The sequence below is a fragment of the Ptychodera flava genome, chromosome 13, assembly GCF_041260155.1.
Source record: "Ptychodera flava strain L36383 chromosome 13, AS_Pfla_20210202, whole genome shotgun sequence".
Lineage (NCBI taxonomy): Eukaryota > Metazoa > Hemichordata > Enteropneusta > Ptychoderidae > Ptychodera > Ptychodera flava.
In genome coordinates, this window is record NC_091940.1 from 30169197 (window position 1) to 30184665 (window position 15469).

At 37.1% G+C, this 15469-nt stretch overlaps 1 protein-coding gene across 2 annotated transcripts in view; it reads left to right on the forward strand.

Moving 5' to 3' along the window:
• Positions 1–15469, forward strand: part of LOC139148126 (ankyrin repeat domain-containing protein 27-like) — a 42442-nt gene that overhangs the window by 11910 nt on the left and 15063 nt on the right. For both annotated transcript variants that reach the window (XM_070719427.1, XM_070719428.1), the window contains exons 9-20: positions 34–241; positions 962–1103; positions 2611–2797; positions 3461–3591; positions 6764–6846; positions 9135–9250; positions 11166–11258; positions 11836–11944; positions 12377–12522; positions 13284–13424; positions 14418–14585; positions 15061–15261. In XM_070719427.1, coding sequence (XP_070575528.1) covers positions 34–241; positions 962–1103; positions 2611–2797; positions 3461–3591; positions 6764–6846; positions 9135–9250; positions 11166–11258; positions 11836–11944; positions 12377–12522; positions 13284–13424; positions 14418–14585; positions 15061–15261 — 1725 coding nt within the window. The remainder of the gene's footprint in view (positions 1–33; positions 242–961; positions 1104–2610; positions 2798–3460; positions 3592–6763; positions 6847–9134; positions 9251–11165; positions 11259–11835; positions 11945–12376; positions 12523–13283; positions 13425–14417; positions 14586–15060; positions 15262–15469) is intronic.

Here is a 15469-nt window from a genome sequence, read left to right on the forward strand (position 1 = left end):
AGTAAGAATGGTGTCTTCTGTTACTGTGAACAGGACGCTAACTTGAACAAGATTACGAGGAACCTTGGAGAGTTACAGCTGAAAGATCTGGGAATACGAGCACAGTTTACTCAGAATGTACCCAGAGCAAGAAGGGAACTGTCAAGTCTAAACAAGTACACTACTCCTCTTGAGAAACTCTACTGTCTCAGAAGAACTGTCATGACCATCACACATGCATCTCTAAGGAGAAGAAAAAATAGTAAGTACGGATGTGTTCCTTAAGTAAAGGAGGTTTATTATGTTCCTGTCAGTTATTAAACGGAGGTATTTCTGTTTAACACAGCAATGTCGTGGACTTATTTACAATGTGTGTTAGTTGTAGTCGTGTAAAGTTGTGCGGAAGATTTCAGTAATAGTTTAAAGTGGCAGTCCTCAATCCCTGATCTTCTCATACAAGCTTATTGACATTGACTGTTTTCGTGATGTTAGTCCGTTGTTTTTCTTTGGGAGTTGTGTCCACTCTACCAATAAGTAAAGAGATGAAGCTGATCACGAAAAACCTGCCCCTTAAAAGGCATGCGTTCGGAAAATGAAATGCAACAGTATCCGGTGTTCATCGTATGTTCAGACTTCAGAGGGTCCCTTGATCCACGAAATTCTACTCCAGTATAAAACCTCAAAGTCGCCATACAGTAATCCAACAGAATAAGTGACAGCACCATAAGTACTCAAAGTTTATATTTGATGTACCTTGTGTCTGAGCTTGAAACGATTGCGAGGAAATTCCAGAATGTATTAAAAATTAATAAAATTAGATCCTGGGATCGAGAAAACATGCCTTTAGGATGCTTGATTCTATAAGTTTGTAATAACCAAATTTTCAGTCAAAACTATCGAGAATGCATTCATCCAACAATGTACATGTACGTCATCATTCGATTTGACATTGTCTTTCGCATTTATTGTTTCCTCCATACAGTTCCCATTGCGCCAATCACTACGGATGACCTGCTTCCGATTCTGGTATTCCTTGTCGTCAAGTCCGAAATCGCCAACTGGTTGGCCAACCTCACCTACATGCAGAATTTTCGGTTCTCCAAGCCGTCGAATGATGAATTTGGGTGAGTTGAATTTATCAATGGCATCTGACGAGTGCTTCTGTTTGTAAACGTAAGGTAGTATGTGCCTTGATAGTGAAAGATTTAGTTTTTTGCTGAAACGTCCTCAATGAATTTTCAACTGTTTTTTTTACCAAATCAAAAGAAGGAGAGTAAAGATCAAGGGGCACCATGCAAATTTTGGTTCCAAAGAAACAAAATACCATACAGTTTGACTTGAATTTGAATTGAACATTGATATTAATATTTGGAAATTCAAAATGGCTGCCATCCCTTTGTTGGGTTTATTGGGAAAAGTAAATTATTTTATTTTCGTGAAACTAAGACGATAACTTTTTCTTTCTCTGAGAGCTGTAAAATGAGTCACCAAAGTAGAACGGTAGATCAGAAAAGAATGGTATTATTTGAAAGTCGGTATATCTGTCCCTAAAGTGCATTCTACCTTCAGTTCATCTTGTAGGATTTTTATCTGTCAACTTTTTAAAAAAAAAACAAAGTAGTTTCAAATAATTGTACGTCTCTGTCAAATTTTACTGATCGTCAGTGTTCTTAATGAGAATGAGGAGCACGTAATTATCATTACTAGGGTCACCATGTCATTTCATGTACATTTTCTCAGGTATGTTCAAGTAATATTGAATCAGGGGACCTGTAAAATGTTACAGCATCAGTTTCAAAGTGATTGTGAACGCAGGATGGACTTCATTATTGACAGATCAATAATTTATACGGTGCATACCATAGTATGCATACTGGTGTCTGGATGTCTCCGTCAATGTCACACATTCCTAATTTGCTGCATTTCATGTCATAACATGTTTCCTAAAAGAATGCATCGGCTTTCTTAAGGCAATACCGAAGGATTCAAAGTGCACGTTGAATTGGTTGCTATCGCTGGCAACGTTCCAATGCACACTTTTGCACATGCAAAATCTTACTGTTCCGTTGTTTACTATGGATATTTGACTCCCGGGATTTTGAAAATGCTCAAAATCTTTCAACAATCACAATTGTAAGCCAATTTAGCTGATTTTTGGTAGGGTTATTGAAGTCATACATGAGAATATAGATTAAGCATGAGTTTCTAAAAATTCCGGACTGTTTACGAGATATCGCCGTAAAACCCTTCAAAGTTTCACAAAATGACACAGTAGATATTTTCCTGTTCAAAAATTGTTTGCACTTGAACAGATAACCTAATCCATGCTAGGGGCTCTTAACAGGTATCTCATGTGTTACATTTTGAAATTTTGGAAAATTTGGTGCAAATTTGTAGGAGCTGAAACATTTTAATGTAGAGCTGTGTAAATTTGTATATGTGTGATGTCACTGACCAATCGTGCGACAAACCTGAGTCTTTTGGAATTGTATGGTTCTGTAATTTTTTTATACAAAGAAAACCATGAAAGCTTTGCATTTTGATTGATTTTGGAAATTACCCTTAGCAACCGTTGCTTAGCAATTTGAATCCTGCGGTATCGCCTTAATGTAACTTCTTTCGCTCTGTCAGGTTTTATATGGCTTCCATTGAAGCTGCCGTAGAGCACGTACAGAGTGGCAGGGTTGCCAACACGATATCGGGCAAGAACAGCCCTCCGAGGCTGGAGATCTCCACAGTGCCATCAGTGCAGATGCCGTGGCAACGCCAAGACAGTACCGATGGAGAGACAACTCAGAGTATTGATGTACTTTTTGAAGTAAGTATCAACAGTCATCCAAGATCTGAAGGATCTGTACAAGCTGGTAGAAAATAATAAGTCACAGTATAACAAGAATGTTTAAAAAAATTTAAATTTTACTCAAATAAGGAGGCTCTTTCTTTCATGTGTGTGTCTTTATTTTCAAATGTGACAAGAGTGGACAGATAGCATGTGAGTATGTTTCTGTTGGATCCAATGTGTAAAGTTTTCTGACATACTGTACCAACATGTTTTGATCCCCACCTTTTTATAAATTGAAAGTCAAGAATCTTAAACAAATATTGTTCATTTTCAACCACTGTCCCTCCTTGAACCTATTCATACAAACCTACAGATTGAGACTGGCATTTTCTACTCATTTTGTCATACAATTACTTTACACAATTGTCTTATTTAACTCCTCAGACCTTGTCAGGTTTAACAATCCTTCTTTTGAAAGTTAAGCGATACAGTATAAGGTAGTAAATAGTGTTTAGCGCCACCAGTGTTGAGTTTTATACTGTCGGTTGTTTTCAAGACAAGACGCCTAAAAAATTTTAGAGCACATGAAATGAAATTGGCTTATTCACTCAAGCAAATCAATGTTTGTATTGATTGTGACAGTGTGGTTATTATGACGTCTTATCGTCCACGATGAATTTCTATTTGTTTTTCCAATAGCACATCAAGGAAGGAAGACTACAAGATGTAGAACAGATGTTAAATATGAGTTCAAGAGATCAACATTCTGTGGCTGAGAGTATGTGCCATCCTCTCTGTTCATGTGAAAAATGCTCAACCCTGGTTGAAAGGTAATCAAGACTATGTTGGTATTGTGCTTATAGTGTGCCTTTCTTCCTTTTGCATGTGTGTGTGTGTGTGTGTGTGTGTGAGAGAGAGAGAGAGAGACAGACAGACAGACAGACAGACACAGACCGACACAGGTGTAGAAGAAAAGACAGGCAGGCAAACACACAAACTATAAGTTGACTGTAAGACCGACAGAAATAACACAGGATCATTTCTGCAAGTGAGAAGCAAAGGTAAATTGGGGCTAAGTACCTAATGGGTTTGTAGATTAAACAAAAAAAACACAGTGGGCGATTAATAGAGAGACCATAGTTACAATGTTAGCTGTAAAAGAAGCGAGATTTCAACACTGAACTTTCCATTCCAGCTTTTACTCATTGATGATGAAAATCTTGAAAAGAAGGGAAGCCTGTCTCTTTATGCCACTGTTACTACATCTAGTGGAAATTAGCACAGGGATGTAGAGATGTAGATACAGATCTGAAGAAGTAACTGACATTGAACGATTTTTAGCTCATATTTGGTTTTGTATATAAATACCAAAAAGAGCTTATATGATGAGTCGGTGGGTCTGTATGTCTGTATACCGGTATTTGTGGGTATGTATGTGGGGATGTATGTCCGTCACACACAAAGGCTCCCATACCGCCAGAGCTACCATCTCAGTATTTGGTGTACAGGTAGATGCAGGGGTTGAGATGTGAATTTGTTCAAATGAACACATCAGTGTCAAAAATGTGCAAATGAGGTAAGAAAAAGTGAAATCCTGCAAATGTGCAGGAGTGATGGCATGCCAGTAAGAAACAGGCAAACTCCACTGATCTTGAGTCATTTCCTGTCATTGTTTATGAACTGTTACATATTAACAGACCAGCTGAAACCATAGATAGCACAGGGAAAGACACTTATTTTTTTATCCACTTGCCCTTCGGGCAAGTGGGGGGTTCGGTTCACTTGCCCGAATTGGAAAACCACTTGCCCAGTATAATTTACGTGTTTGAAAAAAGCTAAAACATTGGTTTTTCATTTCACACACTTTGTTTTGAAAATTATCATGTTATCATAGAAAATGTCAGACATTCTCATAGGGTTCTCCTCACACTTCTAAGAGTGCTGGATGGCTCATTTATATTAAATCAATTATCAAAGCCCCACTAGCAGTATCATATAGCATTCTTTATGTGAGTTTACTTCTGAACTAAAACAAGATTTTGGGAATGTGCTCTTTGAGGGGTTGGAATACAAGTATTGTTAACTTCCCAGTGAGACTGCATGTGCAATTTTGAACAAGAAAAATAATGTGTGCCCAAACGTAAAATGGCACCCAATGCAAACATAGCAAAAAACAGTGTACACCGTGCATATATGCATTTGAATATTCACGGAAACAACAGAGTAGTCCAATGTAATGCATAGTGTTGAATGTTTTCAACTGGGACAAAAATGTTTTGTTTTCTTTGTAGTATGGTGGGAAATCAAAATAATGGTTAAAATGTAAATTTACTTGTCCAATTTTTCACTAAAGAATGTTTTCTAAAGCTGCAAAAGACTATATCCTATTAATGGGTAGAATTTAAAGAAAACCAGAAAAAATAGGAAGCCTTTTTAGGTCAACAAATTTCAAGATTTACAGCTAGTGGGGCTTTCATATTCATAGAAAAAATTCTAACAGTTCATATGTTTGTATGTTTTCTTTCTTAGGTCTTAATGTACAAATAATAACAGCCATTTTAATTGTACCTTCAAAGTATTTTTGCAGTTAAAAGTTTTAACTTATATATACAGAAAGAAAAAAATCTGTAGCTATAAAGGAATGTTTTGAAGCTTCTGAAAAATAATGTACTTCTTTGTCATGTTTTTACTGCGCTGACATCATACACAAGCCCTATGAAGTTTGGATTACCATTGCACTATACCAGTATCCTATGTTTTTCTAATAACCTAGGTGGTCTTTTTAATGCTCATGCGCAGACTAAATAGAATTTAAACCAACAACCTACGGCGCCGGTGGTTTTCTATGCGTCTTGAAAGATGAATTTCTCGATGTCAAACTCGCTCCAATTGCTTCTTGACAGTCATTTTAGAATGGGAAAATTCACAAACAGAGAGGTTGGTCACCACGGACAAGTAACTTTTAGCTTATTGACCTGAAAATTAAGTCAGTGTTCATTGAAAATTCAAAGACTGGACCCGTTGACACCAAAGCTTGCTCATGACTTTCATTGCATGCGGTCTTGCCACGATACCACTCACTGTCACTTTCAAGTTAACATTGAAGAGTACGTTTTAGTAAAACTCCCTTTTTTGTGGTGATTTTTCACCACTGGACTTTATTTTTATATCATTATAAACGTTCATACAAAGCACAAAAACCGCTGTGTGTTTCTTTTTTTACCGTATCAACATATTTTGAGACACCGTAACCTCACAGTCAATGCAATGAACTTTGGTGAACGTACGCTCCACCAGCTGAACAGCTTTTTCATATGCAAAATCCGCGTACGGTATTTAACCGGTGGTATTGTTTGAACTGCATTTTATTGAAACGATTACATGATTCTTTCATCAACTCTTCATGCAATTTTATGAAAAATCTTATGGAAATGTTCACAATGACATAACGAAAATTTTTTGTTGTTTAAGTCCGTGTTCCCTCACCAGAAAATCGCTCTCGTGAATTCGATTTCTAGGTATTATTTTTTCACTTGTCCCGTTTGGCAAGTGGCATCGGAGGTTCACTTGCCCGAACGCGACTTTCACTTGCCCCGGGCAATCGGACAACCCTTAGTGTCTTTCCCTGAGAAAGTAGAGGGGGGGGGGAAGACCATCTATACTCAAACTAAGAGGGGCTTGTTTCTGCTATGCATGTTGCTAAAGTTGACCTCCAGTACCTAAAGTTTCAGACCTTAATTACTTTTGTCATTCTTGTTTTTCTGGTTTAAATATTTCTTGTTGTTTTTCTGGTTGTACTGTGCAGAAATCATTGTCATAACATCAACGTAGAATTTTCCTCCACTGAACAGATAGAAACAACATTTATTGTTGATCATTGGTAACCCATCCTGGAATATACCAATTCTGATCAAATTTGTGCGACACCGTATAATTGCGGTATTTTTTCTATGGTTTCAAAAGTTTATGTCAACACCACGGTATTTATGTATCATTCGACAGGAAAAGAAATGATCCTTCGACTGTAACGGCGTTCTCAAGAGACGACAGGGGATGTACAGCGCTGCATATTGCAGCATCTTATGGTAAGTGTGCACAGCATGTCATCCACAGGTACAAGCAACAGATGTCGGATCCACTGACATAATACAGTGCCTTAGACTTTGTAATATAAACAAATGATAAGAATGGTTTTGTGAACTATCATGTGCTTATTTTAGGCACATACGAATCAGACTTGGCCTTCATTGTAGAAGAATGAGTGTTTTTTCTGAAGTTGCATGTAATATCCATTAAAGAAGATAATTCAGTGTTTGTCTGAGGGTGCCTATCATGGTTAATATATCAAACAAACTCCCTAAGATTATGTTGAATTGCAATATGACTTAGCATGAGCTCAGTATTCTTCAGTATTGCCTTACTTTTGAATGCACAGAGTACATGTATACTTTTACATGTATCTCTTTCGATAATTTTATCTTAGGGTAGAATGCGCCTACGGGACAAATATTTGGACTCTCAAAATTTACAACAATACATTTTTGGTCCACCACTTGTGGGGGCTCATTTTGAAGCTTATAAGAGCAAATAAATTCGCTAATTTTTGTGAAAATCAAAAATGGTATTTTTCTGTATAGTGTGAACAGAGTGATGGCAGCCATTTTTTGCTCACGTGTTGACACACGTGAGCATATGTCGCAGCGATGTCTGTCTGTCTGTGTCTGTCTGTCTGTCTGTCTGTCTGTCTGTCTGTCTGTCTGTCCGTCTGTCTGTCTGTCTGTCTGTCTGTCTGTCTGTCTGTCTGTGTGCTCAATATCTCAAAAACGGCTCATCAGATCAAAATCAAATCTGATACATAGATTCAGTTTGCAAATGGCAAGAACTGATTAGTTTTTGGTAGGTGTGGCTTGCTTACTTTTTGCTCATTTGCATAATTAATGATTTTAGAAAAAAATGGATATATATTGACAACGACTGCACACAATTTGATGAGATTTGCTACAAATGTTGATCTTACCAAGATATATCAGCTGTGAAAGATATTAAGGGGTGACATAAAAGATAACGGATAATTTGCATATTTAATGAACTTTCCTAATTAGGGATATATATCTGATTTGACTTGATCAAAATTGACAAAACTCGGTATGTATATTGAAGATACTATGATTAAACATTATTGAAAGTCATTAAGCATTTTTACTTCATCAAACTCTTAATTTGCATGTTTAATGAACTTTTGAAATTAGGGATATTTATTTGAATTGACTTGACCAAAATTGATGAAACTTGCTATGTACATTGAAGATACTATGATATAACATTGTTGAAAGTCATTAAGCATTTTCACTTCAGCCAAATACTTATTTGCATATTTAATAAACTTTCCTAATTAGATATATAAATCTGAATGGACTTTACCAAAATTGATGAAACTTGCTATGTACATTGAAGATACTATGATATAACATCGTTGAAAGTCATTAAGCAGTTCTACTTCAGCCGATTCCTTATTTCCATATTTAATGAACTTCACTAATTAGGGATATATATCTGAATTGATTTAACCGAAGTTGATGAATCTTGCAACATATATTGAAGATACTATAAAACAACATTATTAAAAGTCATGAAACTTTTTTACTTCAGCCAATTCCTAATTTGCATATATAATGAACTTTCCTAATTAGGGATATTTATCTGTATTGACTAGACCAAATTTGACAAAACTTGCTATGTACATTAAAGATACTATGATACAGTATTAAAAGTCTTTAAGCATTTTACTTTAGCCGATTCCAAATTTTTGCAAATTTAATGATTTTTCCTAATTAAGGATATTTATCTGTCTTGACTAGACCAAAGTTGACAAACTGCTTTGTACATTAAAGATACTATGATACGACATTATTGAAAGTCATTTAACATTTTTACTTCAGCCTATTCATAATTTGCATATTTAATGAGAACATTTCAGTCAATTCCTAATTTGCATATTTTAATGAACTTTCCTGATTGGGATATATACTTGGATTTAAATAAATCTGTGGTGAATATTATTCATTATGTTGATCATAACACTTTCAATGAAGTTGCAAACATGTGGCAAAGGTTCAAATTTATACATAACTGCAACATATAATTAAACACGTGAGCATTTTCAGTTCATATCTGGTGAATCCAAGTGACAGTAAACATTAGGTAATTTGTTTCTTTACTACCACATTTTGAGCTCACCCCAAATTTTTAATCTTAATTTTCAAAGGGATGGGTCAAAAGTTTGATGTAATCTTTCAATTTCAATTTCAAAGTGTGGACTACCTTTGACGGCATTTTGCTCTTCAACATTTATGCGATTCCGTTTCTTTTGTAGGACAAGCTAAAATTATTGAGATTCTCATGAAGCGAGGCGGTGTCATGAACGCAACAGACTACCACGGATCAACACCGTTACATCTAGCTTGTCAGAAGGGACATCAAAATGCTACAGTAAGTATGCCAAGTTGAAAATTTCAATCGATGTAGATTTTCTGTCAGTTTAACGTAGATGTTAATCCCATGATGCAATACGTACAGGAACAGATGATACCTGGTTAAAAAAATCCTGCAGTAAGGCCAGAGAAAAAAAAATCTTGTTCATCAGATTTTTTGGACCAACGTTCAGGAGGGGTGAGCGAAAATTGTTTAATTTTTTTTTAGGCCAAAGGTAACCGCGCTCCCTCGGACTTTTTAGCCAGGATGCAGACAAAGCAAAATAATCTTTTCCCCTCTTAGGCTAACCAGAAATATCTCAGACAAGATACACTGATACTGGTTATTGAATTCAACACTATATTTCTCAACAATAACATAGGAAATTACATATACAGTCGATGTTTGCACAACATATTCTGAGTATTTCAACATGCTCTCAGAATAAAACTGATATGCACAGCAAATCACTGAAATCCAACAATTCAGTATTGTCCTTCAATATCCTCCTGCTAGAACCTAGCATCTGAGTTTTTAGCTCACATTTGGTATACCAATGTGAGGTTATCGTATAAGCTGAATCAGTTCATTTGCATCTGATTTGCATGTCTGTATGTCTGTATATTTGTGGGTATGTGCGGATGTATGTCCGTCACACACAAAGGCTCCCATACTGCCAGAGCTACCATCTCAGTATTTGGTGTACAGGTAGATGCAGGGGTTGAGATGTGAATTTGTTCAAATGAACACATCAGTGTCAAAAATGTGCAAATGAGGTAAGAAAAAGTGAAATCCTGCAAATGTGCAGGAGGCATGTCAGTGAGAAACAGGCCAACTCCACTGATCTTGACTCATTTCCTGTCATTGTTTATGACTGTTACATATTAACAGACCGCTGAAACCATAGACAGTAGATCGGGGAAGACCGTCTATACTAAAACTAAAAGGGGCTTTTTTCTGCTATGCATGTTGCTAAAGTTGACCTCCAGTACCTAAAGTTAGACCTTAATTACTTTTGTCATTCTTGTTTTTCTGGTTTAAATATTTCTTGTTGTTTTTCTGGTTGTACTGTGCAGAAATCATTGTCATAACATCAACGTAGAATTTTCCTCCACTGAACAGATAGAAACAACATTTATTGTTGATCATTGGTAACCCATACTGGTTTCAATTTACTTTTGCCCCATGTCTTGGCCTCTTACCGCTGTCCCGACACATTTTACACAATGGTCTAACAACACTGTATTGTGATCTGTGTGAAGTTATATAGTCATCGTTCGGCAGATCGTCCATGTAGCCGACACGAACACGAAGTGTGTGTTACCGGCTATCAAAAACTATGAAAAATAGTAAAGAATGAGCTACAAAATCACTATCAGTTTTAAGTTGCAGGTAGAATAAGTCTGTGCCTTTGTAAAAAATACTAGAAAAATAGTAGAAAGTGAAGAACCAGCTGAAAGTTAGTTGAGGAGACCTTGACCGCATATCATTTGCATCTCATTGTCGGCTACATGGACTGTGTGCCCATCGTTCAGAAGGTTCTCTTGTCCTCCACAATAGAAACAGTGAGCTTCAAATGATACGGTTGTGGCACTGTAGTAAGTTGTTTCCATTGGACCGGTACAGGCCACAGCTTGGCATACAAGTATGAATTTGCCGAAATCAAAAAAAATTCCAAATCAGGCAAAGTAGAAGTTGCCATTCCGATGAATAATTTTTTTTTCTTTCTGGCCAAACAATATGTTTAACCTGTTCACCCCCAGTTACCTGTAAACAGGTCCACAATTGCCATTGATAGCGGTGAGTTGTGGGTCAAACCATTGGGCACATGGGTTAATGTATAATCTTCGATCTGGACCTCACCTAACTGCTTTGCTTCTCTACTTTTTGACTGCGCAGTGTGTTCTTATACTGCTCTCAATATTTCCTGCAGCTTCTGTTACTGGACTATGGCGCCAATCCAAACCTTGCCGATAATGACGGAAACACTCCATTGCACCAGTGTTGTGCCAATGGACATGAAGATGTGAGTATAAGCAGATCATATATCTTACAAGCAATTCTCACTGGCTAATTTCGCTGCTTATGTATCTTGTTAGAAGAGGGAAAAGATTTTCACCTTCAACATACCATATTGTTGTGTTCATTTTGTTAATCATTTAACTTTCCTACTGGGATTACACATTACAAATGCCTGATACGAACATATGTCTAAAAATGAGGAGTTGCCAACACTGTCAGGCTTAATTATTGTCTAGGCAGTATTATCAGTTAATCAAAAAGTAAGCAACTCTGCAAAAGTTGAAAAATTGTCTAGAAGGTCACAAGTTGTCAAACAACACCACGCATCCACGCACACCTGGCGTTAAACTGTCCAGAACGCATTATTTTCAAGCGTGGTACATGTATGTGCTGATCTAGTGGTGTTGTTTTGATCACGTTTGATCTCCTTTCCGACAATGTATCAACTGTTGCATAGTTGATTTCTATGTGATCGGCTGGTATTACAGCTCGACAAGAGATACATCTGACAGTGCAAAGATAAAATCTAGACAGGATGTTACAACTGTGGTAATCATTATACTGATTGATTGTCATTTCAGTGCGTTAAGGCTGTAGTGTACTTTGACAAGGCTGTCGTTCCGGTGGACATCAACGCTGCTAACCTACAGGGTGACACTCCATTGCATCATGCATCAAGATGGGGCTACGGTAAGAATCTCAAAACTCAAAACTACATGAGAGATACAATAACATTTACATCTCAAGGACAATAGATATGTATATGCCCTAAGCTTGGGTGCGTTGCTCCCTCAAACTTAGCCAATATAATGCACAGCTGATGCCTTTGGGTTTTTTCATATGCGAAGTTTTCTCATCACACATACATGTAGATCTGTGTATATATCTATCAGTATATACATTTATATAAATTAATTGATATGCCAATTTTTATGATTTATGTAATTTTCTTTATTCAACAAAATTTTTCAAAAAGTCTGTAATTTGTAGCACATCCACATGTGATCATCTTCATCGATTGCACACATCTTCCGTATGTTTTTAAGGTTGAAAAGCACAGATTAATAAGCAGCAAGCTTAAGCCCTTCATATTAAAGATGTTTTTGATTGTCTTGCCTCCAGAGGGCATAGTTGAGATACTACTGGACCACCATGCGTCTGTGGAAGCCTTGAATCGCAGGAAGGAAACGCCAGTGCTGTGTGCACACAATGTGAAAGTGTCAAGGTTGTTAATGAGGGCCATGCAGAAGAACAAAGAACACGCAAGTGTAAGTGTAAAGTCAATGTCACCATTCAGTGAGTTCTGACTGGTTTTAAAAACACATGCAAGTGTAATGTCAATTTCATCATTCAGTGAATTCAGGTTGGTTTTGAAAACCTACATTTAAATTGTTATTGATGGAAAAAGTTACCTTCTGCTGAAAACTTATGATGAATTGATATTCTCATGAAGTGTGAATGTTTAGACGTTGAAACAAATAGAGTTGCTTCACTGCTATTGATCACTTTGATGAACATGAATTAAAATAGTTCGCACCTCCGAAACAAAAGACTCAAGCTTTTACAAAAACTTTCCTCAAGCAATCTTGCAACCATTAACTTTCAAGATCAAGAATAAAAATCAAGGGCCACAGTGCAAAATTTGGTACCAGACACACAAATTACCGAATATTTACCAACATTTAAATTCAAAATGGCCGCCATCCCTGTGTTATCTCTATGGAGAAAAATGAAATTCCCAATTTCACAAAACTAATCCGGTGAAAACTGTATTTACTCCATGAGCTTCAAAATGAGCCGCCACATATGGTAGGTCAAAAGAATATTGTAAAAGTTTCAGGGTCTGAATATCTGTCCCCAAGGCGCACTCTACCTTAATGGGGTTTACAGTACAAATGAATACTGATATTGTTAAAATTTTGAAGACAAACGTGAAATACAAGAAAGAACTATGCCTAAAAATCTTGTATTCCAAAATCCAGCTACGTCTTGAATACATGATAATATATCTTTCTTATTTTCACCTCAGCCTTCGAGTCCACCGATAGCAAGTACTGTGTTGGCCAGTCCGATCAAACCATCCGTCATGGAACAAATCAACGTACAGGTATCGCCATCCAGATCTGTGAAAACCGGAATGTCAGAGATTGAACAGGCTAATGAAAAACAGGTCAGTGTAAACATGCCAGTCGGCCATCCCTCTTCCATGGTAACTCTCTGCATGGTGCATGTAGATGTGTGTTTTCACTGACTGTTTCATTCTAGGGGAAAAAAACTACTATTTTTGTCATGTAGGCATATGCTGGATTACAACATGCCAATAGTCACAAGGGGATTTTTAGGGGTTGACCATCCCTCTGTTTTTTTGAGTAATCTGTTCATATGTTAATGACTATAAAAAAGATACATTTTCACAACAAAACAATATGCAAATTATAAATTCTTATGTAAATTGACAGCCCCTCTGTTTTTCAAAGCTGTGGAGAACAATGTATCTGTATATGTGCTAGTATTATGAGGACCTATGTCTTTGACAAATCAAACTTTAAGGAAGTTTATTCACTAGTCATTGTACAATGTCTTGAATGATATCGTAAGCCGACAACATAGTGACCTGAGAGGGGGCAATATAAACTTGTAAAGTTTTTTAATGTCAGGTCTCATTCGCTTTCATTTTCACAAAAGAGCCTGATAACATTGAGAAGGTTAACCCTTTCACCCACCATGGTTTGGTTGAAACGTATCGTAACCAGCGATGAGCGGGGAACATCTTTGCGGGGAGTTGGGAGTGAACAAGTTAGAGCAACTGGAAGCAAGTCAATGAGCAAATCTGTTACAATGTTACTCAGCAAGTATCAAAATAAACAAGATTTGTTCTGTTCGATATAGTGTGCTGAGGTCTGACTGTTGATCCCACTTCTAAGGTTGTTTCATTCATGGGCTGATAAATCCACTTGCTTTGCCAGTTGACCCCAATTCTCCTTTAAACATGTCCACAATTACCATTGATAAAAAAATGGAGTTTGACCAAATCACGGCAATGTAAGGATTGAACAGAGAATTTGCCACCTCTCAGCAATTTGGCCTACAGTTCTCCAAAGCATTCAATGGAGTATAAAAACATTTGCATTCACCAGCGGTGACTCTCTCTCTCTCTGTACAGATTGTGAAGCTTTTGAAGGCGGTTGCAGACAACGACATCCAGCTTGTACGGTATCAGCTGGGCTGGCTGAGTGACAGTGAGAGTGACGAAGACGAAACAATGTCCGCAGACAGCCTCAAACTGTGCCATCCACTGTGCCAGTGTGACAGATGCCAAGCATTGCAGAGGGTGAGTTTTAAAGTAGTACCCGCCTTGGAAAACTTAAACTTTCACTCAAAGGAAACTTTAAACCAATCTCTTTCAAAATCAAGGATAGAACTTATGGGTCACCATTCAAATTGTGGTACTAGAGAAACAAAACCTAACATTAACTGATATTTGAAATTCAAATGGCTGCCATCCCTATGGTAACTCTATAGGGAAAAATTACATTTTTGATATCCACATAGCTTATCTTACTCCAAGAGCGAAAAACAATTTAAAAAAAATTACGGTCTGAATATCTGTCCCTTAAGTGCATTCTACGTAAAAGTTGTAAATGTACTAAAAATACCTAGCAAGTTTAATTTTCTTCAGGTATGCACCATACAAAGGTCAAATTTTCATTTCCAAATTTTGAACACGCAGAAGAATCTCATAACTTCAAGAAAGAATACTTTAGTCAAGGATGCAATATTTAATAACACATAGTTTGAATTTGCAGCGTACTTCAGTGTCATCAACACAGGTCATCCATTCGAACTCAGCCAATCACACAGGACTCACACCAGTACACATCGCAGCAGCTCACGGACACGAGTCTTTGGTCAGTCTACTGATCAGAAGAGGAGCCAACGTCAACTGCCGTAACAAGACGCAGCAGTGCACGCCGCTCCATCTAGCAGCTCAGTATAACAGACCAGGGGTGAGTTTTGGCAGACACATTTTGTAAGTGTCCCTATCCAAAACCCTGATCCTTGTGGTCACTTTGTATATGTACACAATCGAGAAATTTGCTCACAAAAGATAAGTGACTACAAACAAGGCATACTGACATCGAACTAAGAAGGTTTGTATTCATAAAAGAAAGATGAAGTGTCATTTTGGTTCATATGTAAGGAGTGATGTCGTTG